Genomic DNA, 24,943 nt, shown 5'->3' with positions numbered 1-24,943 from the left:
TACCGAAGGTAAGTATATACGTTGATAAAATCCTGGCGCCATTTGTATCCTCCCTTCCTTCACACCTAAAAGACACAAAAGACACGGTTTTAAAAATAAATTATCTTCAGGTGAATGCTAACACTAAACTTATGAGTTTAGACGTAGAAAGCCTATATAGCAATATAGCACATGATTTGGGTATCACGGCAGTGAGCACGTTTCTTTCTACACGTAGTCTTCACTTTCAAAGACACAATGATTTGGTACTTATTTTTTTGGAATTTATTTTAACACATAACTATTTTCTCTTGGCGGTACCCTGCACAGACAGATGCGGGGTACCGCCATGGGGACTTCTTGTGCACCCAAGTTTGCAAATTTATTTTTGGGGTGGTGGGAAAGCACAATAGTTTTTGGTGACAATTTTTCACACTTCACGGAGCACATTCTTTTTTGTGGGAGATACATAGATGATGTTTTAATTTTTTGGGATGGTGATGGGCCTATGTTTGAGGATTATGTTAGGGAACTGAATGAGAATTCCATCGGAATGAAATTCACCTCCGAGATTGGAGGAAAGAAGATCAACTTCCTGGATCTCACTCTCTATATCGATCATAACCAGAGGATACAAACGGATATTTACCGGAAGCCAACAGCCACCAACAGCTTCCTGCAGTGGGGAAGCTGGCATCGGGAAACCCTAAAACCAAGTATTCCCGTAGGGCAGTACCTAAGAGCAATACGGAACTGCTCGGAGGATGAAGCTTTCCAGAGGGAAAGCGACAACCTCATGCAGAGATTTGTGGCTAGAGGCTATCCGAAAAGATGCATGAGAAAAGCCTACAATAGGGCAAAAGACAGCGATAGATTATCTCTATTAGGCTCTAAGACCCCAGAACCGAGTCAAAAAGTAATTAGATGTATTGGCACCTTTGATGCCTATGCCCCGAGAATAAGGAATATTCTTGGAAAATATTGGGGCCTCCTAAAGGTAGATACTGATTTGGCGAAGTATTAACAGTAAAACCTAGCATTACATATCGAAGAGGACAAAACCTCAGGGAACTATTAGTGCACAGTCACTTTACTGAGGCAAAAAGATCTGCACAGCAAAGTACGTGGCTACCTTTTCCTCCACCTGGCTCCTTTGCATGTGGGCATTGTTCCGCATGCAGGTTTATGATCAAAACTAAGGAGTTTACAAATCCAAAGGATGGACGGAAATATCAAATTAGAGAGTTTATCAACTGTAGCACACGGAATGTAATCTATATAGCAAGATGTCCATGTCCCAAGCTATACGTGGGACAAAAACCATGCAGAAATTACGCAAAAGAATTGGAAAACACATCAGTACAATTCGCACCATGTCAGACACCCCAATAGCGAGACACGTGCAGAGAATGGAGTCTATCCAATTTTGGGGACTGACAAAATGTACCTTGAGACCGAGAAAAGGAGACATTGATAAGATCCTACTGAAGGAAGAAGCTAAATGGATCTATCGCTTGGGCAGTAGAAATCCAGATCGCTTGAATGAAGGATTTTCCTTCTCTGCGTTTTTGGAGTAATGGTATGAATAAATAGGATTATGATCATGATTATGGCCTGCGATATGTGAACATAGTAGAATTATATGGAAATTATAGAAAGAGATCGGAACAGTATACAGGTATGGAAGCCAGATAGGGCTTAATATTACAAATGGAATATGCCAGCAAATCTCCCTGTGCTGTTACACAATACTGTAGGATAACAGAATATGACACTAAAGAAAAAACTCCCTGGAAATCTGAAACTCCCTGGAAAACTCCCCGGAAATATGAGGTGTAATAAAACAGAAATCGGAAAATCAGATAGTACAATCGGCAGATGGTATAAGGCGATATAATAAAACAATATGATTAATGGGAAAAGGTAGAAAATAGTAGAAACACATAGTTACTTACCTGGAAAACGAGAAGATGGGAAATGGAGGTCTAGATGAGAAGATGATGAACCTAAAAAATGGAGACATCAGAACGATAAGAATAATTTGAAAATAAACAAAAACAGTAACATCTCCCCTACCCAGAGGAATATCGTTATACCATATACTCATATATGTTCTCTCCCCTACCCAGAGGAATATCATTATACCACATGTAGTGAATCCCTATATGAGGAATAAGAAAATGGGGCAATAATAATAAAAATGGTATTACTAATGGGAAAAGATAGAGAGCAATAATACAAAATATTAGAAATATATAGGTACTTACCTGGAGAATGAAAAGATGGGAAATGGAAGTCTTGATGAGAAGATGATGAATCTTAAAAATGGAAACATCAGAATGAGAACAATAATTTGATAATAAATAAAAATAGTAATATGGTAAATACATATATAAGGTACCAATAATTAGTGTAAAAGGTAATAGAATAATACCAAAGGTATATTATATATGAAGATAGAATTAGTAAAAGGAAAAATAACAAGAATATCCATTCCCTCCTCCACGTATATATGTTCTCTCTCCTAAACAGAGGAATATCATAGTAGCAGATACTTATATATGTTCTCTCCCATACACAGAGGAATATCATTATACCATATACAGTGAATCCTCATATGAGGAATAAGAAAATGGGGTAATAATAAAAGATTTAGGGAGTAAATTACCACCACCCATCTGAGCAAATTAATTAATTACAAACATCAGCTTACAGTAAACATACAGACTGACTGAGCAGTACACTCTATAGGGAAGAAAATAAGTACAGCATCCAAAGGAAGTACATATACTAGACCCGAGGGAGTAGGTAGGATGATGGATGCGCGTGATGGAGGAGCGCGCGTACCGAAGAACCTCAGATACGTAACTGGCGGCCGGAAGGAGTAACTGGCGGCCAGAAGCGGTGTCGCCAGACAGATACGTAACAGCACGGGTTGGCGGATAGTGTATCTGCAGTGCATCGGAAGTGATGCGCAATTAAGAGCACATAAAAGCCCTGTTTGCACGCCGATGCGGCCATACCTGGAGCCCTCTGACGAAGCTAGTTTACCTAGCGAAACGTTGGGGCAGGTGTACGTTATATTTTAGCCAACAGTGCAGAGGAGAAAGCAAAATAATGTAACACCTATGATGATGCATCATCATACCACCAATAATGTTTAAAAAATGTTATTTAAATCTAGCCCTCCTAAAAAAGGAATGTAAGGCCCACATGGATAACATAATAAACAACCTCAATGCGTTTCCCCCTCGTGTGGTATTAGGTAGGGTTCCTCAGGAGGTGTAAAAAAAATGAGAATAAATTAAAAAAACTATGCTCCAAATAGGAAACTCAGGCTCATGATGTTGAGCCAGAGTCCTGTATAGCACAGGAGAAAAGGGGGGCACACAAAGGATTTTAATAAATAACATTTTTAATCATTATTGGTGGTGTGATGATGCATCCTCATAAGTGTTAAACTCCTATTATGATGCCTTGTCTAGATAAAGTGTACTACATGTATCATGCTTTAGTATGAAATGTTCCACTATGAGCCTTTATGTGATGTTTGACTGTTGATAGGAGACTCTTATCATCCTGACTATAAGGACTAGTTGGATGTATTCACTTCTTTTTTTTGTCCATACTAGCGTCTACCTACCTCATCTCCCAATATGTCTCTACAGTTCCAGCATGTGTTCATCTGAACTGTAAGTCACATCACAATTTTTTTTTCTTTTTCTTTTTGCATTTATTGACTGTCTATGTACATTTATATCTATAGTCAGACATATTTGTGCGGCATCATACTGTATATATATCATTATTCTGAATGATTATTGTGAATGTTTCTTATTGATACTCATTTCATACCACTTGAGTGAGTCTGCTATGTTGTAGAGATTTTTCTATACATTTTTTTATCAAGCATTATCATTAAAAGTTATATTTTAGGGGATTTTGGCTGTTTTCTTTTGTTAGCTATTTTTGTACCCAAATCCATTGTTTGATTAATTCTTGTTGTTGCCTTATGCTGACCCTGGTTGGACCTCGAAAAATATCAATAGGACTTATCCTTAGTAGTTCTGGTATACTAGAATACTGAGAAAATTATTTTTAAGATAATTCTGGAGAATTTTTGTAATGCTTGAAGAACTATTTTACAGATACAATAAAGCATACAAAACAGTGATCCATTTTTCGAAGTGTTTTATCTATAAAATAAGAGCAAGCATGTCAATGCCTTGTGCACATAAGTAGGAAGATTTATGAAAACTAGAGAAACAGTAAGAGGTTGCCTTAGGAAATCACTTATTTTTGCTATAACAAACATCACTGCATGTGCTACCATCTTCCCCTAAATTCAGTCACATTTATCATTTTGTGGCATTGATGCCATCTAGTGGCTGTTTTACACAGTCACATGGGGGAGATATATTAAAACCTGTACAGAGGAAAAGTTGACCAGTTTCCCATAGCAACCAATCATATCGCTTATTTTATTTTGCAGAGGCATTTTTAAAAGTTAAAGAAGCAATCTGATTGGTTGCTATTGGCAACTAGTCAGCTTTTCCTCTACACAAGTTTTGATAAATCTCCCCATAGTGATTCTGCGAGCTTTCATATATCATGTATAAGGTACCACTACTAAAAATGTAAGAAATAAAGTGTATGAATTGAAAAGACCATCATTAGTGTTACGCCGAGCGCTCCGGGTCCCCGCTCCTCCCCGGAGCGCTCACAGCATTCTCCTGTTCGCAGCGCCCCGGTCAGACCCGCTGACCGGGTGCGCTGCGATAATGTCCCTAGCCGGGATGCGATTCGCGATGCGGGATGCGCCTGCTCGTGGTGCGCATCCCGACCCGCTTACCAGACTCGCTCCCTGTCTGTGCTGTCCCGGCGTGCGCGGCCCCGCTCCCTAGGGCGCGCGCGCGCCGGTTCTTTGCGATTTAAAGGGCCGATGCGCCACTGATTTGCGCATGGTTTTTAATTAGTGTGTTCACCTGTGCACTTCCCTATATTACCTCACTTCCCCTGCATTTCCTTGCCGGATCTTGTTGCCATTGTGCCAGTGAAAGCGTTCCTTGTGTATCCCTAGCCAGTGTTCCAGACCTCTTGCCGTTGCCCCTGACTATGATCCTTGCTGCCTGCCCTGACCTTCTGCTACGTCCGACCGTGCTCTTGTCTAATCCCTTGTACCGCGCCTATCTCAGCAGTCAGAGAGGTTGAGCCGTTGCCGGTGGATACGACCTGGTTGCTACCGCCGCTGCAAGACCATCCCGCTTTGCGGCGGGCTCTGGTGAAAACCAGTAGCAACTTAGAACCGGTCCACCGACACGGTCCACGCCAATCCCTCTCTGACACAGAGGATCCACCTCCAGCCTGCCGAATCATGAAAATTAGCTTTGGTTTCCATATCATCTCTTGAGGAGGACACCCAATTATATACCCTTTTCCATTAGGAAATCTGATGATCGTATTTAAGGGTGTGTTCCCACCTGGCATATACGCAGCTTATTTCACGCTGCGCAAACTTTGGTGCAGCAGTGGGAAATACGCTGCGTATTCCTCGCTCATTATACACACAGGGCTTTCCAGCGGCAGCCCTATGCGTGTAGTGAGTTTTGGAGGCGGGGCCGGCATGACTGAAACGCGGCTCCACCTCCAAAACTCACTGCACGCATAGGGCTGCCGTCAGAAAGCCCTGTGTGTATAGTGAGCGAGGAATACGCAGCGTCTTTCTTGCTGCTGTCACAAATTTTGTGCAGCGTGAAATACGGAGGGAATGCACCCTTAGTGGGAACGCACTTTTTTTTTTTACTTCTTATTTTGAAACACCAGCAAACTATTGTCATGTCAGAAGCATCTTAATCTGCCCTTTTTCTCATTGTGATAACTATTGTGTATGGCAATATAAGGACAGCTAACTGTGTGGGGACACAATTAGAGGGAAATTTACTGTGTGGGGACACTATTAGAGGGCAAACTACTGTGTGTGGACACTATTAGGCTAAGCTCCCACTTTTTTTTGGTAATGGCGGGGTGTGTGGTGCAGGGCAGATGTTATTACCCTAGGGGCAGATGGTATTAACCTATTGTGTTTGTGATGCCAGGGTGTGGTTTAGCCTTAACCACCCGAAGGTATACCGCTGGATCCTGGGCTAGGCAAGGGGGCAATGAAGATACCAATGCTAAGTTACGGAACAACAGTAGCTTTACTGAGAGTAGACAGTTGTTACAGTCTATGCAGTACAGCCAGGGCCCAAGGAGGTGACCAGTGACACAGAGACATCGCAGGAATGCTGGGACTTGTAGTGGATGGGAGAATTTGTACATGGGTGAAAGGGGTGTTGAGGGGTGTACATGGGTGACAGATGGGTGTAGAAGAGTGTACATGGGTGACAGGGCGTCAGGGTTGACAGAGGGGTGTACATGGGTAACAGGGGTGTAGAGGAGTGTACATGGGTGACAGAGGGGTGTACATGGATGTAGTAGAAGAGTGCACATGGGTGACAGGGAGGCGTAGGGGGTGACAGAGGGGAGTACATGGGTAAAAGGGGTGTTGAGGGGTGTACATGGGTGACAGATGGGTGTAGGGGGTGACAGGAGGTGGACAGGAATGACAAGGTGGTAACAGAGGGTTGGTGAACATATGTGAAAGGGGCAGACAAGGTGGACATGGATGACAGAAAAGTGGACAAGGGTGAAAGGGGGTAACAGAGGGGTGACAAAGGGGGGTGGACAGGGGTTACAGAGGGAAGAGGGAGCATTACCTTAATTAAGCTGAGCTGTTTTTCAATGTCTTTCTGCAATGGGCCGGGAAGATTGTCCTGGGGCCGGGAGGATGGTCGGTCCTGTGGCCGGAAGGATGGATGGTCCTGGGGCCAGGATGATGATCCGGCGCACCATCCCCATTACATATATCCCCTTCCCGGCCTGCGCGCCTGTGACCCACTAATGGCGCCACAGGGGGGAGGGGGACGCTGTGTGATTCACAGGCATGCAGGCCGGGGAGGGAGATTTAAAAAAAAATTTTTTATAACAATTGACAGAGCATTGTGGTACCCTGGGCAGGGCCTGACGAAACCCTGGTTGGGAATCCCTGCACTAGGCAGTAGTAATATGCGGTAATGGTGTAGCCATATTATTTGTATGATGCCATTTATGGTTAGAATGGTTTGGGTAAAGAGGGTTTTGTTCAGTGACAGTCTGGTTGTGTAATTCAGTCACTATGGGGGGATATATCAAAACCTGTCCAGAGGAAACCTGTCCAGAGGGGTGGAGCCTAGACACTAAGGGGAGCAGATGCAACTTTGGAAAGCTCCCGCACTGGAAGTTACTCTGCTCAGTATCCCCCACTTTATACCCCTTCTAGAGGGCTGACTGCACTCCTACTGCCTTCCCCACACCCTGAGGCACAGATAGCGGCATATGACATCTGCTGCGGTCCACACAACAATGAGCCTAACACCACTGACACTGCTCTCTGCAACTGGGACGAGCAACCCACCATATCAAGTATCAGGATATACAGTGAGCGCCATAACCCACCTGTGAGTGCCATAACTCACGTATATGCTGTCCTGAGAACGTCTCCATCTAGTTGTGCTTGCACAGTGTTTTCTCCATAAAAAGTACAGCTTTCTGAAGCAGCATACATCACACCCCTGGGCCCCTATTTACTTTCTCCAGAGACACTCCAGCTATCCTGACTTGCTTTCTGTATTCTTTCTACAAGGGCTGCACAATTTACAATTTACCTTTACAATTTACAACTAAGCTCAGAAGGTATCTGCTGCCACCTTGTGTCTTTTAGTGGAACAACACTCTACTTTTACTATGACTGACTCAATCTCATATTCCTTTTCCACTTGTATGACCACTTATGTAGTAACCTGTTTAAAGGGGTACTCCGGTGCTTAGACATCTTATCCCCTATCCAAAGGATAGGGGATAAGATGCCTGATCGCGGGAGTCCCGCCGCTGGGGACCCCCGTGATCTTGCACGCGGCACCCAGTTTGTAATCAGTCCCCGAAGCGTGTTCGCTCCGGGACTAATTACCGGCGATTACAGGGCGGGCGGCTTGTGACGTCACGCCCCCGTGTGATGTCACGCTCCGCCCCTCAATGAAAGCCTACGGGAGGGGGCGTGATAGCTGTCATGCCCCCTCCCGTAGGCTTGCATTGAGGGGCGGAGCGTGACATCACACGGGGGCTGGGGCGTGACGTCACACACCGCCCGCCCTGTAGTCGCCGGTAATCAGTCCCGGAGCAAACACGCTTCGGGGACTGATTACAAACTGGGTGCCGCGTGCAAGATCACGGGGGTCCCCAGCGGCGGGACTCCCGCGATCAGCCATCTTATCCCCTATCCTTTGGATAGGGGATAAGATGTCTAAGCACCGGAGAACCCCTTTAACTTTACAAATTTCTGCCAGCACTGGAGCCATATTTCTTTCTATGTGCCCTCTCACTACAGTATGGGGTGACCTGCTAAAGACAGTGGAAAATAAGTTGCAGAAGCCCTTAAGGCTAAAGAAAATCAGCTTGACATGGACAAATTCCTTCATAAGAAAAAGGGAGCCTCTCCTCCCTAAACCTTACCCCCCTATCCTTCCCCCAACAAGCCTCCTTATTAGCCCCTGTCACACCTGAGAAAGCAGATAAGAATTTAGCATCCATCCCCTTCGGTAAATCTTCTGGCCTGGATGGCTACCCCATCTCTTAAACATGTCCTCCTTCCTCAAATGTGGATGTGAAGTGGTGGGCAAAGATACTGGCCTTTAGGATCAGTGTCCTACTTCCACCACTGATTGGCACCAAGAAGTGGGCATTGTTCCCAATAAGGTGAGAGCTGCTGCACACTGCGCTGAATACACCAAGACCCCGCTCATCCTTCCTGGCACCGATACCGAGAAGACTTTCGATAGGGTTGTTAATGAAGCACACTCTTTCAGTATTTGGTTTCCCTCATCTCTTCATTGAAGCGAATTTCTGCATATACACTGACCCTTACAGGCACTGTCAGATATAAAATCTTTTTACATTGTACATCCTGGCAAAACAATAGTTTTTCTAATATACTTCATAAAATAAAAAAAAACACATTATTAAAGAAAACTGACTTTGGAAATCCCACCACCCTGGGGCACTGATGAGTCCCACAGCAGCATTAGCTTGTCCAAGGGTCATGGACACGTGATGGCTGATTGACAATGCTGCAGAAGGAACACAGCCCGCAGCAACACTGCTGTAGGAGAGAGTTTTACCAAACATGTGCCTCATGGACAGTCATTTTCTTCTATAGATGTGGCATTGTTTCCTCAAAAGAAGTTAGCTTTTCTTGTTTCTTTTATTGTTATTTACTTGCATTTAAATATATTACCCGGAAGATGGACATGTAGGTTTTTTTATCTGATGTCATTGTTATGATTATGACTGTATACTTGTGTGCAATGTGACTCTGATGTGACAATCGTTTTGTAAGCTGGTCTACATATGATGTCTATTTCCGTGAATAAAGTTTATAAAAAATAAAATAAAATTATCCAAACACTGTACCTCCAACTATTCCACAACTACAAGTCCCAGAATTACAGGACTGCTTAAGGATGACACACATAAATGACATAGTAACATATACAATGCTCAAAAAAATAAAGGGAACACTTAAACAACACAATGTAACTCCAAGTCAATCACACTTCTGTGAAATCACACTGTCCACTCAGGAAGCAACACTGATTGACAATCAATTTCACATGCTGTTGTGCAAATGGAGGAGACAACAGGTGGAAATTATAGGCAATTAGCAAGACACCCCCAATAAAGAAGTTGTTCTGCAGGTGGTGACCATAGACCATTTCTGAGTTCCTATGCTTCCTGGCTGATGTTTTGGTCACTTTTGAATGCTGGCGGTGCTTTCTTTCTAGTGGTACCATGAGATGGAGTCTACAACCCACACAAGTGGCTCAGGTAGTGCAGCACATCCAGGATAGCACATCAATGCGAGCTGTGGCAAGAAGGTTTGCTGAGTCTGTCAGCGTAGTGTCCAGAGCATGGAGCTGCAACCAGGAAACAGGCCAGTACATCAGGAGACACAGAGGAGGCAATAGGAAGGCAACAACCCAGCAGCAGGACCGCTACCTCCGCCTTTGTGCAAGGAGGAGCACTGCCAGAGCCCTACAAAATGACCTCCAGCAGGCCACAAATGTGCATGTGTCCAATCAAGCGGTCAGAAACAGACTGCATGAGGGTGGTATGAGGGCCCGATGTCCATAGATGGGGGTTGTGCTTACAGCCCAACAATGTGCAGGATGTTTGGCATTTTCGCCACTGGCGCCCTGTGCTCTTCACAGATGAAAGCAGGTTCACACTGAGCACATGCGACAGACATGGCAGAGTCTGGAGACACCGTGGAGCACGTTCTGCTGCCTGCAACAACTTCCAGCATGACCGGTTTGGCGGTGGGTCAGTAATGGTGTGGGGTAACATTTCTTTGGGGGGCCGCACAGCCCTCCATGTGCTTGACAAAGGTAGCCTGACTGCCATTAGTTACCAAGATGAGATCCTCAGAGCCCTTGTGAGACCATATGCTGGTGCGGTTGGCCCTGGGTTCCTCCTAATGCAAGACAATGCTAGACCTCATGTGGCTGGAGTGTGTCAGCAGTTCCTGCAAGAGAAAGGCATTGATGCTATGGACTGGCACGCCCGTTCCCCAGACCTGAATCCGATTGAGCACATCTGGGACATCATGTCTCGCTCCATCCACCAATGCCACACCACAGACTGTCCAGGAGTGCTTTAGTCCAGGTCTGGGAAGACATAACTCAGGAGACCATCCGTCACCTCATCAGGAGCATGCCCAGGCATTGTAGGGAGGTCATACGGGCATGCGGAGGCCACACACACTACTGAGCCTCATTTTGACTTGTTTTAAGGACATTACATCAAAGTTGAATCAGCCTGTAGTGTGGTTTTCCACTTTGATTTTGAGTGTGACTCCATATCCAGACCTCCATGGGTTGATAAATTTGATTTCCAATGATAATTTGTGTGTGATTTTGTGGTCAGCACATTCAACTTTGTAAAGACAAATGTATTTCATATGATTAGTTCATTCATTCAGATCTAGGATATGTTATGTTGTTCCTTTTATTTATTTTTTGAGCAGTGTAGAAAATGTATGCATAAAAAACTTCCTTTTAGCAGTAAACCTTTGCACTAATTTAAGAAGATCTAAGTTATACACTCACCATATTGTCTTTGGTGACAGAGTACAGGCAATCTCCAATAATCATTGTGTGTGTGTGTGTGTGTTTCTGTGTGTACAGCATAAAACCAGAGAGTAAAGGGTTATAGAGCAGGGCTGCCAGGCTCCTTCCCAAGTGCAGCAGAGTGAGGAAGAAATCTGAGATGAAAAAGACAGTGAGCAGTGTTAATATGCTATTTATTTTTATATAATATGGGTGATAGAGGCATAAAAATTATATATACATGATCAGGATTAGGTACTGAGTAACATAGAACAGTTTTTTTTATTTTTTTTTTGTGGGATCTGACAGGTAAGCTTTAAAGCCAATTGCACTTTGTCTCTGCCATTTACTATATGTAACGGCACAAAGCAGGTACAGGTACAGTCATGGCCATACATATTGGCACCCCTGAAATTTTTCAAGAAAATGAAGACAAATTGGACATAATGTCACACCAAACTCCAAAAATGGTCTGGAAACATTATTGGCACCCTTTCAAAATTGTGGCTAAATAAGATTGTTTCAAACATGTGATGCTCCTTTAAACTCACCTGGGGCAAGTAACAGGTGTGGGCAATATAAAAATCACACCTGAAAGCAGATAAAAAGAAGAGAAGTTCACTTAGTCTTTGCATTGTGTGTCTGTGTGTGCCACACTAATCATGGACAAGAGAAAGAGGAGAAGAGAACTGTCTGAGGACTTGAGAACCAAAATTGTGGAAAAATATCAACTATCTCAAGGTTTCAAGTCCATCTCCAGAGATAGAGATTTGCCTTTGTCCACAGTGCACAACATTATCAAGAAGTTTGCAACCCATGGCACTGTAGCTAATCTCGCTGAGCGTGGACAGAAGAGAAAAATTTATGAAAGGTGTCAATGCAGGATAGCCCGGATGGTGGATAAGCAGCCCCAAACAAGTTCCGAAGATATTCAAGCTGTCTTGCAGGCTCAGGGAGCATCAGTGTCAGCGCAAACTCTCTGTCGACATGTAAATGAAATGAAATGCTATGGCAGGAGACCCAGGAGGACCCCACTGCTGACACAGAGACATAAAAAAGCAAGACTACATTTTGCCAAAATTAACTTAAGTAAGCCAAAATCCTTCTGGGAAAACGTCTTGTGGACAGATGAGACCAAGATAGAGTTTTTCGGTGAAGCACCTCATTCTACTGTTTACCGAATACGGAATGAGGCCTACAAAGAAAAGAACACAGTGCCTACAGTGAAATATGTTGGTGGGTCAATGATGTTTTGGGGTTGTTTTGTGGCCTCTGGCACTGGGTGCCTTGGATGTGTGCAAGGCATCATGAAATCTGAGGATTACCAACGGATTTTGGGTCACACTGTACAGCCCAGTGTCAGAAAGCTGGGTTTGCGTCCGAGATCTTGGGTCTTCCAGCAGGACAATGACCCCAAACATATGTCAAAAAGCACCCAGAAATGGATGGCAACAAAGCACTTGAGAGTTCTGAAGTGGCCAGCAATGAGTCCAGATCTAAATCCCATTGAACACCTGTGGAGAGATCTTAAAATTGCTGTTGGGAAAAGGCGCCCTTCCAATAAGAGAGACCTGGAGCAGTTTGCAAAGGATGAGTGGTCCAACATTCCGGCTGAGAGGTGTATGAAGCTTCTTGATGGTTATAGGAAGCGACTGATTTCAGTTATTTTTTCTAAAGGGTGTGTAACCAAATATTAAGTTAAGGGTGCCAATAATTTTGTCCAGACCATTTTTGGAGTTTGGTGTGACATTGTGTCCAATTTGCTTTTTTCCCCTCCCTTCTTTGGTTTAGTTCCAATACACACAAAGGGAATAAACATGTGTATAGCAAAACATGTGTTACTGCAGTCCTTTTCTGTGAGAAATACTTACTTTTCTTGAAAAATGTCAGGGGTGCCACGTATACACGTCCAATGGCCCTTAACCGGGTATGACGCGGGCTCCTGACTCGAACCCACGTCATACCGCCTGGCCCCCAGCTGATTCCTGCAGCTGGGGGCCGGTGTTAATAACCGACATGCGGCGATCGCCACGGGCTGCTATTAACCCTTTAGATCACCGCTGTCAAAGTTGACAGCGCCGTCTAAAGGTGCCTGTATTCAGTCCCTGGTGGTCCAGTGGGGTGGATCGCCCCCCCGCAGCGCGATCGCAGGGGGGGGGGGGGGGGCGATCCACTGCCGAGGTAGCCTGACGGTTTACCTCTCCTGCTGCGGCGGCTCCGGCTTTCTGAATGATACAGCCTGGCAGGTTCTATTGAACCATAGTGATCTTTATGAGGAATCTAATGATTCCTCCTAAAAGTCCCCTGAGGGGACTAAAAGTGTAAAAAAAAAAAAAAAAAAAAAAGGTTAAAAAAAAAGTTTAACACACACACATTAACCCCTTTCCTATTAAAAGTTTAAATCACCCCCCTTTTCCCAAATTCCATATAAATAATATATAATCATATTAAAAATAAACATATGTGGTATCGCCGCGTGCGTAAATGTCCGAACTATAAAAATATATCATTAAAGCGCACGGTCAATGGTGTACATGCAAAAAAAAATCGCGTATTTTTGTTCACTTTCTATATCATGAATAAATGAATAAAAAGCGATCAAAAAGTCCAATCAATACAAAAATGGTACCGATAAAAACTTCAGATCACGTCGCAAAAGATTAGCCCTCGTACCGCCCCATAAGCAGAGAAATAAAAAAGTTATAGGGGTCAGAAGAGGACAATTTTAAACGTATCCATTTTCCTGCATGTAGTTATGATTTTTTCCAGAAGTACGACAAAATCAAACCTATATAAGTAGGATATCATTTTAACCGTATGGACCTACAGAATAAAGAGAAGGTATCATTTCTACCGAAAAATGCACTGTGTAGAAACGGAAGCCCCCAAAAGTTACAAAATGGCATTTTTTCTTCAATTTCGTCGCACAATGATTTTTTTCCCGTTTCGCTGTAGATTTTGGGGTAAAATGACTGATGTCCCTGCAAAGTAGAATTGGTGGCGCAAAAAATAAGCCATCATATGGATTTTTAGGTGCAAAATTGAAGTGGTTATGATTTTTAAAAGGTGAGGAGGAAAAAATGAAAGTGCAAAAACTGAAAACCCCCGGGTCCTTAAGGGGTTAAAAATGGTTTCAGGGACTTAGCCGGAAGCTTAAGGCAAGGACCTCCAAGGTAAAATTTTCTGAAATATTACCTGTACCACGAGCCACACCAGAGAGGCAGCGGGAGATTAGGGAGGTAAACAAGTGGCTCAGAAGCTCGTATAGGAAAGAGGGGTTTGGGTTCATGCGCTTGGGGAGAAGATGGCTAGAAGGGTGGAGGAGTGTTTAAACTAGGGACTGGGGGGGGAGGGAACCTACAACATAGAGGGGGAAGGTAGTGTAGATAGAGAGGGGGGACTTATTAATGTATCTGGGGGTGGAGCGGAGGGAGGGGTTAGAATAGTTAATAGGGATAGGCTTCATAGGGAATAAAACATACACCATTGAATTGCATGTTGACTAATGCCAGAAGTCTGACCAATAAAACCGACGAACTGGAGTTGATAATATCTGAGGAGAATTATGACATAGTGGGTATAACAGAGACTTGGTTGGACGATAGCTGTGACTGGGCGGTCAACATACAGGGTTATAGTCTATTCAGGAAGGATCGAACAAAACGGAAAGGGGGAGGAGTCTGTCTTTATGTAAAGTTCAGTCTGAAGGCTGCATTGCAGGATTATATAACCCAAAAATTACACAATTTATTACAAATTGATGATTTAAAAATGAAAAAATCACCTCTAGCATGTATTGGCTGCCGTAAGCCATTCTGGGAGTGTGAGATACCGAGAGTAATGCCGCTGGTATTGCGCAGTAACCACCTGGCCGTGCTTCACCCTTGCGTTGCCGTGACTCCGCCTCCACGTAGACATCACGGAACGCACCGCGAATGCTACAGGGGAGGTCTGGCGGAGGAGCATGTCTGTCCTACACTGTGCGGCGATGTCGCTCGCAAAGTGTAGGAGGATTGGATCAGCAGGGGAACAAATGCAGGGCCGTTTGAAGGAATTTTGGGGCCCAAGGCCCCATATAGATGTATATACCCCCTTCCCGCAGTAGACAAGTAGTATCCCCAGATTAGACCCCCCCAGTAGACAGGTAGTACCCCCAGATTAACCCAATCCCCCCCCAGTAGGCAGGTTGCACCTCCAGATTAACCCTTTCCCGCCAGTAGGCATGTAGTCTCCTGGGAGTTGTAGTTCACCAACACGTATATTGTATCTCAGTAGTCTCCTGGGAGTTGTAGGTAACCAACACCTATATTGTATCTCAGTAGTCTCCTGGGAGTTGTAGTTAACCAACACCTCTATTGTATCTCAGTAGTCTCCTGGGAGTTGTAGGTAACCAACACCTATATTGTATCTTAGTAGTCTCCTGGGTGTTGTAGTTCACCAACACCTCTATTGTATCTCAGTAGTCTCCTGGGAGTTGTAGTTCACCAACACCTCTATTGTATCTCAGTAGTCTCCTGGGAGTTGTAGTTCACCAACACCTATATTGTATCTCAGTAGTCTCCTGGGAGTTGTAGTTCACCAACACCTCTATTGTATCTCAGTAGTCTCCTGGGAGTTGTAGTTCACCAACACCTCTATTGTATCTCAGTAGTCTCCTGGGAGTTGTAGTTCACCAACACCTCTATTGTATCTCAGTAGTCTCCTGGGAGCTGTAGTTCACAAACACCTATATTGTATCTCAGTATTCTCCTGGGAGTTGTAGTTCACCAACACCTCTATTTTATCTCAGTAGTCTCCTGGGGGTTGTAATCCATAAACCAGTGTTTCCCAACCAGGGTGCCTCCAGATGTTGCAAAACTACTACTCCCAGCATTCCCTGGTTGGGAAACACTGGCATACACACACATAACAGGGACTACAATTCCCAGCATGTGTCATTCAGGAGTCCCCCCCCCATATTGTATCTTAGTAGTCTCCTGGGAGTTGTAGTTCACCAACACCTATATTGTATCTCATTAGTCTCCTGGGAGTTGTAGTTCACCAACACCTCTATTGTATCTCAGTAGTCTCCTGGGGGTTGTAGTTCACCAACACGTATATTGTATCTCAGTAGTCTCCTGGGAGTTGTAGTTCACCAACACCTCTATTGTATCTCAGTAGTCTCCTGGGAGTTGTAGTTCACCAACACCTCTATTGTATCTCTGTAGTCTCCTGGGGGTTGTAGTTCACCAACACTTCTATTGTATCTCAGTAGTCTCCTGGAAGTTGTAGTTTACCAACACCTATATTGTATCTCAGTAGTCTCCTGGGAGTTGTAGTTCACCAACACCTCTATTGTATCTCAGTAGTCTCCTGGGAGTTGTAATTCACCAACACCTCTATTGTATCTCTGTAGTCTCCTGGGGGTTGTAGTCCATACACCAGTGTTTCCCAACCAGGGTGCCTCCAGATGTTGCAAAACTACTACTCCCAGCATTCCCTGGTTGGGAAACACTAGCATATACACACATAACAGGGACTACAATTCCCAGCATGTGTCTTTCAGGAGTCCCCCCCCCCCTATATTGTATCTTAGTAGTCTCCTGGGAGTTGTAGTTCACCAACACCTATATTGTATCTCATTAGTCTCCTGGGAGTTGTAGTTCACCAACACCTCTATTGTATCTCAGTAGTCTCCTGGGGGTTGTAGTTCACCAACACGTATATTGTATCTCAGTAGTCTCCTGGGAGTTGTAGTTCACCAACACCTCTATTGTATCTCAGTAGTCTCCTGGGAGTTGTAGTTCACCAACACCTCTATTGTATCTCTGTAGTCTCCTGGGGGTTGTAGTTCACCAACACTTCTATTGTATCTCAGTAGTCTCCTGGGAGTTGTAGTTTATCAACACCTATATTGTATCTCAGTAGTCTCCTGGGAGTTGTAGTTCACCAACACCTCTATTGTATCTCAGTAGTCTCCTGGGAGTTGTAGTTCACCAACACCTCTATTGTATCTCTGTAGTCTCCTGGGGGTTGTAGTTCACCAACACTTCTATTGTATCTCAGTAGTCTCCTGGGAGTTGTAGTTTATCAACACCTATATTGTATCTCAGTAGTCTCCTGGGAGTTGTAATTCACCAACACCTCTATTGTATCTCTGTAGTCTCCTGGGGGTTGTAGTCCATACACCAGTGTTTCCCAACCAGGGTGCCTCCAGATGTTGCAAAACTACTACTCCCAGCATTCCCTGGTTGGGAAACACTAGCATATACACACATAACAGGGACTACAATTCCCAGCATGTGTCTTTCAGGAGTCCCCCCCCCCCCTATATTGTATCTTAGTAGTCTCCTGGGAGTTGTAGTTCACCAACACCTCTATTGTATCTCAGTAGTCTCCAGGGAGTTGTAGTTCACCAACACCTCTATTGTATCTCAGTAGTCTCCTGGGGGTTGTAGTTCACCAAAACTTCTATTGTATCTCAGTAGTCTCCTGGGAGTTGTAGTTCACCAACACCTATATTGTATCTCAGTAGTCTCCTGGGAGTTGTAGTTCACCAACACCTCTATTGTATCTCAGTAGTCTCCTGGGAGTTGTAGTTCACCAACACCTCTATTGTATCTCAGTAGTCTCCTGGGGGTTGTAGTTCACCAACACCTATATTGTATCTCAGTAGTCTCCTGGGAGTTGTAGTTCACCAACACCTCTATCGTATCTCTGTAGTCTCCTGGGAGTTGTAGTTCGCCAACACCTATATTGTATCTCAGTAGTCTCCTGGGAGTTGTAGTTCACCAACACCTCTATCGTATCTCTGTAGTCTCCTGGGGGTTGTAGTCCATACACTAGTGTTTCCCAACCAGGGTGCCTCCAGATGTTGCAAAACTACAACTCCCAGCATTCCCTGGTTGGGAAACACTGGCATACACACACATAACAGGGACTACAATTCCCAGCATGTGTCATTCAGGAGTCCCCCCCCCCCCCCCTCACACATAGAAATCATCCCCAGTATGATATTTATTCCCCTGCAGTCTGTCCTCCTCACACACAGAAATCCTCAGCCCCGTGCAGTGCAGTCTGTCCTCCTCACACACAGATATCCTCAGCCCCGTGCAGTGCAGTCTGTCCTCCTCACACACAGAAATCCTCAGCCCCGTGCAGTGCAGTCTGTCCTCCTCACACACAGAAATCCTCAGCCCCGTGCAGTGCAGTCTATCCTCCTCACACACAGAAATCCTCAGCCCCGTGCAGTGCAGTCTGTCCTCCTCACACACAGATATCCTCAGCCCCGTGCAGTGCAGTCTGTCCTCCTCACACACAGAAATCCTCAGCCCCGTGCAGTGCAGTCTGTCCTCCTCACACACAGAAATCCTCAGCCCCGTGCAGTGCAGTCTGTCCTCCTCACACACAGAAATCCTCAGCCCCGTGCAGTGCAGTCTGTCCTCCTCACACACAGAAATCCTCAGCCCCGTGCAGTGCAGTCTGTCCTCCTCACACACAGAAATCCTCAGCCCCGTGCAGTGCAGTCTGTCCTCACACACAGAAATCCTCAGCCCCGTGCAGTGCAGTCTATCCTCCTCACACACAGAAATCCTCAGCCCCGTGCAGTGCATTCTGTCCTCCTCACACACAGAAATCCTCAGCCCCGTGCAGTGCAGTCTATCCTCCTCACACAAAGAAATCCTCAGCCCCGTGCAGTGCAGTCTGTCCTCCTCACACACAGAAATCCTCAGCCCCGTGCAGTGCAGTCTGTCCTCCTCACACACAGAAATCCTCAGCCCCGTGCAGTGCAGTCTATCCTCCTCACACACAGAAATCCTCAGCCCCGTGCAGTGCAGTCTGTCCTCCTCACACACAGAAATCCTCAGCCCCGTGCAGTGCAGTCTGTCCTCCTCACACACAGAAATCCTCAGCCCCCTGCAGTGCAGTCTGTCCTCCTCACACACAGAAATCCTCAGCCCCGTGCAGTGCAGTCTATCCTCCTCACACACAGAAATCCTCAGCCCCGTGCAGTGCAGTCTGTCCTCCTCACACACAGAAATCCTCAGCCCCGTGCAGTGCAGTCTGTCCTCCTCACACACAGAAATCCTCAGCCCCGTGCAGTCTATCCTCCTCACACACAGAAATCCTCAGCCCCGTGCAGTGCAGTCTGTCCTCCTCACACACAGAAATCCTCAGCCCCCTGCAGTGCAGTCTGTCCTCCTCACACACAGAAATCCTCAGCCCCGTGCAGTGCAGTCTGTCCTCCTCACACACAGAAATCCTCAGCCCCGTGCAGTGCAGTCTATCCTCCTCACACACAGAAATCCTCAGCCCCCTGCAGTGCAGTCTGTCCTCCTCACACACAGAAATCCTCAGCCCCGTGCAGTGCAGTCTGTCCTCCTCACACACAGAAATCCTCAGCCCCGTGCAGTGCAGTCTATCCTCCTCACACACAGAAATCCTCAGCCCCGTGCAGTGCAGTCTGTCCTCCTCACACACATATCCTCAGCCCCGTGCAGTCTGTCCTCCTCACACACAGAAATCCTCAGCCCCGTGCAGTGCAGTCTGTCCTCCTCACACACAGAAATCCTCAGCCCCGTGCAGTGCAGTCTGTCCTCCTCACACACAGAAATCCTCAGCCCCGTGCAGTCTATCCTCCTCACACACAGAAATCCTCAGCCCCGTGCAGTGCAGTCTGTCCTCACACACAGAAATCCTCAGCCCCGTGCAGTGCAGTCTATCCTCCTCACACACAGAAATCCTCAGCCCCGTGCAGTGCAGTCTGTCCTCCTCACACACAGAAATCCTCAGCCCCGTGCAGTGCAGTCTATCCTCCTCACACACAGAAATCCTCAGCACCGTGCAGTCTATCCTCCTCACACACAGAAATCCTCAGCCCCCTGCAGTGCAGTCTATCCTCCTCACACACAGAAATCCTCAGCCCCGTGCAGTGCAGTCTGTCCTCCTCACACACAGAAATCCTCAGCCCCGTGCAGTGCAGTCTATCCTCCTCACACACAGAAATCCTCAGCCCCGTGCAGTGCAGTCTGTCCTCCTCACACACAGAAATCCTCAGCCCCGTGCTGTGCAGTCTGTCCTCCTCACACACAGAAATCCTCAGCCCCGTGCAGTGCAGTCTATCCTCCTCACACACAGAAATCCTCAGCCCCGTGCAGTGCAGTCTATCCTCCTCACACACAGAAATCCTCAGCCCCGTGCAGTGCAGTCTGTCCTCCTCACACACAGAAATCCTCAGCCCCGTGCAGTGCAGTCTGTCCTCCTCACACACAGAAATCCTCAGCCCCGTGCAGTGCAGTCTATCCTCCTCACACACAGAAATCCCCAGCCCCGTGCAGTGCAGTCTGTCCTCCTCACACACAGAAATCCTCAGCCCCGTGCAGTGCAGTCTATCCTCCTCACACACAGATATCCTCAGCCCCGTGCAGTGCAGTCTGTCCTCCTCCAACACAGAAATCCTCAGCCCCGTGCAGTGCAGTCCATCCTCCTCCAACACAGAAATCCTCAGCCCCGTGCAGTGCAGTCCATCCTCCTCACACACAGAAATCCTCAGCCCCCTGCAGTGAAGTCTATCCTCCTCACACACAGAAATCCTCAGCCCCGTGCAGTGCAGTCTATCCTCCTCACACACAGAAATCCTCAGCCCCGTGCAGTGCAGTCTGTCCTCCTCACACACAGAAATCCTCAGCCCCGTGCAGTGCAGTCTATCCTCCTCACACACAGAAATCCTCAGCCCCGTGCAGTGCAGTCTATCCTCCTCACACACAGAAATCCTCAGCCCCGTGCAGTGCAGTCTATCCTCCTCACACACAGAAATCCTCAGCCCCTTGCAGTGCAGTCTGTCCTCCTCACACACAGAAATCCTCAGCCCCCTGCAGTGCAGTCTATCCTCCTCCCACACAGAAATCCTCAGCCCCCTGCAGTGCAGTCTGTCCTCCTCACACACAGAAATCCTCAGCCCCGTGCAGTGCAGTCTATCCTCCTCACACACAGAAATCCTCAGCCCCGTGCAGTGCAGTCTATCCTCCTCACACACAGAAATCCTCAGCCCCGTGCAGTGCAGTCTGTCCTCCTCACACACAGAAATCCTCAGCCCCGTGCAGTGCAGTCTGTCCTCCTCACACACAGAAATCCTCAGCCCCGTGCAGTGCAGTCTGTCCTCCTCACACACAGAAATCCTCAGCCCCGTGCAGTGCAGTCTGTCCTCCTCACACACAGAAATCCTCAGCCCCGTGCAGTCTATCCTCCTCACACACAGAAATCCTCAGCCCCGTGCAGTGCAGTCTGTCCTCACACACAGAAATCCTCAGCCCCGTGCAGTGCAGTCTATCCTCCTCACACACAGAAATCCCCAGCCCCGTGCAGTGCAGTCTGTCCTCCTCACACACAGAAATCCTCAGCCCCGTGCAGTGCAGTCTATCCTCCTCACACACAGATATCCTCAGCCCCGTGCAGTGCAGTCTGTCCTCCTCCAACACAGAAATCCTCAGCCCCGTGCAGTGCAGTCCATCCTCCTCACACACAGAAATCCTCAGCCCCCTGCAGTGAAGTCTATCCTCCTCACACACAGAAATCCTCAGCCCCGTGCAGTGCAGTCTATCCTCCTCACACACAGAAATCCTCAGCCCCGTGCAGTGCAGTCTGTCCTCCTCACACACAGAAATCCTCAGCCCCGTGCAGTGCAGTCTATCCTCCTCACACACAGAAATCCTCAGCCCCGTGCAGTGCAGTCTATCCTCCTCACACACAGAAATCCTCAGCCCCGTGCAGTGCAGTCTATCCTCCTCACACACAGAAATCCTCAGCCCCTTGCAGTGCAGTCTGTCCTCCTCACACACAGAAATCCTCAGCCCCCTGCAGTGCAGTCTATCCTCCTCCCACACAGAAATCCTCAGCCCCCTGCAGTGCAGTCTGTCCTCCTCACACACAGAAATCCTCAGCCCCGTGCAGTCTATCCTCCTCACACACAGAAATCCTCAGCCCCGTGCAGTGCAGTCTGTCCTCACACACAGAAATCCTCAGCCCCGTGCAGTGCAGTCTATCCTCCTCACACACAGAAATCCTCAGCCCCGTGCAGTGCAGTCTGTCCTCCTCACACACAGATATCCTCAGCCCCGTGCAGTGCAGTCTGTCCTCCTCACACACAGAAATCCTCAGCCCCGTGCAGTGCAGTCTGTCCTCCTCACACACAGAAATCCTCAGCCCCGTGCAGTGCAGTCTGTCCTCCTCACACACAGAAATCCTCAGCCCCGTGCAGTGCAGTCTGTCCTCCTCACACACAGAAATCCTCAGCCCCGTGCAGTGCAGTCTGTCCTCCTCACACACAGAAATCCTCAGCCCCGTGCAGTGCAGTCTGTCCTCCTCACACACAGAAATCCTCAGCCCCGTGCAGTGCAGTCTATCCTCCTCACACACAGAAATCCTCAGCCCCGTGCAGTGCATTCTGTCCTCCTCACACACAGAAATCCTCAGCCCCGTGCAGTGCAGTCTATCCTCCTCACACAAAGAAATCCTCAGCCCCGTGCAGTGCAGTCTGTCCTCCTCACACACAGAAATCCTCAGCCCCGTGCAGTGCAGTCTGTCCTCCTCACACACAGAAATCCTCAGCCCCGTGCAGTCTATCCTCCTCACACACAGAAATCCTCAGCCCCGTGCAGTGCAGTCTGTCCTCCTCACACACAGAAATCCTCAGCCCCCTGCAGTGCAGTCTGTCCTCCTCACACACAGAAATCCTCAGCCCCGTGCAGTGCAGTCTGTCCTCCTCACACACAGAAATCCTCAGCCCCGTGCAGTGCAGTCTATCCTCCTCACACACAGAAATCCTCAGCCCCCTGCAGTGCAGTCTGTCCTCCTCACACACAGAAATCCTCAGCCCCGTGCAGTGCAGTCTGTCCTCCTCACACACAGAAATCCTCAGCCCCGTGCAGTGCAGTCTATCCTCCTCACACACAGAAATCCTCAGCCCCGTGCAGTGCAGTCTATCCTCCTCACACACAGAAATCCTCAGCCCCGTGCAGTGCAGTCTGTCCTCCTCACACACATATCTCCTCAGCCCCGTGCAGTCTGTCCTCCTCACACACAGAAATCCTCAGCCCCGTGCAGTGCAGTCTGTCCTCCTCACACACAGAAATCCTCAGCCCCGTGCAGTGCAGTCTGTCCTCCTCACACACAGAAATCCTCAGCCCCGTGCAGTCTATCCTCCTCACACACAGAAATCCTCAGCCCCGTGCAGTGCAGTCTGTCCTCACACACAGAAATCCTCAGCCCCGTGCAGTGCAGTCTATCCTCCTCACACACAGAAATCCTCAGCCCCGTGCAGTGCAGTCTGTCCTCCTCACACACAGAAATCCTCAGCCCCGTGCAGTGCAGTCTATCCTCCTCACACACAGAAATCCTCAGCACCGTGCAGTCTATCCTCCTCACACACAGAAATCCTCAGCCCCGTGCAGTGCAGTCTGTCCTCCTCACACACAGAAATCCTCAGCCCCGTGCAGTGCAGTCTATCCTCCTCACACACAGAAATCCTCAGCCCCGTGCAGTGCAGTCTGTCCTCCTCACACACAGAAATCCTCAGCCCCGTGCTGTGCAGTCTGTCCTCCTCACACACAGAAATCCTCAGCCCCGTGCAGTGCAGTCTATCCTCCTCACACACAGAAATCCTCAGCCCCGTGCAGTGCAGTCTATCCTCCTCACACACAGAAATCCTCAGCCCCGTGCAGTGCAGTCTGTCCTCCTCACACACAGAAATCCTCAGCCCCGTGCAGTGCAGTCTATCCTCCTCACACACAGAAATCCCCAGCCCCGTGCAGTGCAGTCTGTCCTCCTCACACACAGAAATCCTCAGCCCCGTGCAGTGCAGTCTATCCTCCTCACACACAGATATCCTCAGCCCCGTGCAGTGCAGTCTGTCCTCCTCCAACACAGAAATCCTCAGCCCCGTGCAGTGCAGTCCATCCTCCTCACACACAGAAATCCTCAGCCCCCTGCAGTGAAGTCTATCCTCCTCACACACAGAAATCCTCAGCCCCGTGCAGTGCAGTCTATCCTCCTCACACACAGAAATCCTCAGCCCCGTGCAGTGCAGTCTGTCCTCCTCACACACAGAAATCCTCAGCCCCGTGCAGTGCAGTCTATCCTCCTCACACACAGAAATCCTCAGCCCCGTGCAGTGCAGTCTATCCTCCTCACACACAGAAATCCTCAGCCCCGTGCAGTGCAGTCTATCCTCCTCACACACAGAAATCCTCAGCCCCTTGCAGTGCAGTCTGTCCTCCTCACACACAGAAATCCTCAGCCCCCTGCAGTGCAGTCTATCCTCCTCCCACACAGAAATCCTCAGCCCCCTGCAGTGCAGTCTGTCCTCCTCACACACAGAAATCCTCAGCCCCGTGCAGTGCAGTCTATCCTCCTCACACACAGAAATCCTCAGCCCCGTGCAGTGCAGTCTATCCTCCTCACACACAGAAATCCTCAGCCCCGTGCAGTGCAGTCTGTCCTCCTCACACACAGAAATCCTCAGCCCCGTGCAGTGCAGTCTGTCCTCCTCACACACAGAAATCCTCAGCCCCGTGCAGTGCAGTCTATCCTCCTCACACACAGAAATCCCCAGCCCCGTGCAGTGCAGTCTGTCCTCCTCACACACAGAAATCCTCAGCCCCGTGCAGTGCAGTCTATCCTCCTCACACACAGATATCCTCAGCCCCGTGCAGTGCAGTCCGTCCTCCTCCAACACAGAAATCCTCAGCCCC

At 47.7% G+C, this 24,943-nt stretch overlaps 1 protein-coding gene across 1 annotated transcript in view; it reads right to left on the bottom strand.

The window, feature by feature from the left end:
• LOC130362075 (protein ripply2.1-like) overlaps nt 1–24,943 on the bottom strand; it is a 73,112-nt gene that overhangs the window by 39,121 nt on the left and 9,048 nt on the right. Inside the window, exons 2-4 of the mRNA XM_056565996.1 lie at nt 2,247–2,297; nt 1,935–1,985; nt 4–65 (exon numbers count right to left, since the gene is read on the bottom strand). Of these exons, the coding sequence (XP_056421971.1) occupies nt 4–65; nt 1,935–1,985; nt 2,247–2,297 (164 nt within the window). The remainder of the gene's footprint in view (nt 1–3; nt 66–1,934; nt 1,986–2,246; nt 2,298–24,943) is intronic.

The sequence above is a fragment of the Hyla sarda genome, chromosome 3 (assembly GCF_029499605.1).
Source record: "Hyla sarda isolate aHylSar1 chromosome 3, aHylSar1.hap1, whole genome shotgun sequence".
In the NCBI taxonomy this organism is placed as follows: domain Eukaryota; kingdom Metazoa; phylum Chordata; class Amphibia; order Anura; family Hylidae; genus Hyla; species Hyla sarda.
This window is presented reverse-complemented; position numbering and strand designations above follow the sequence as displayed.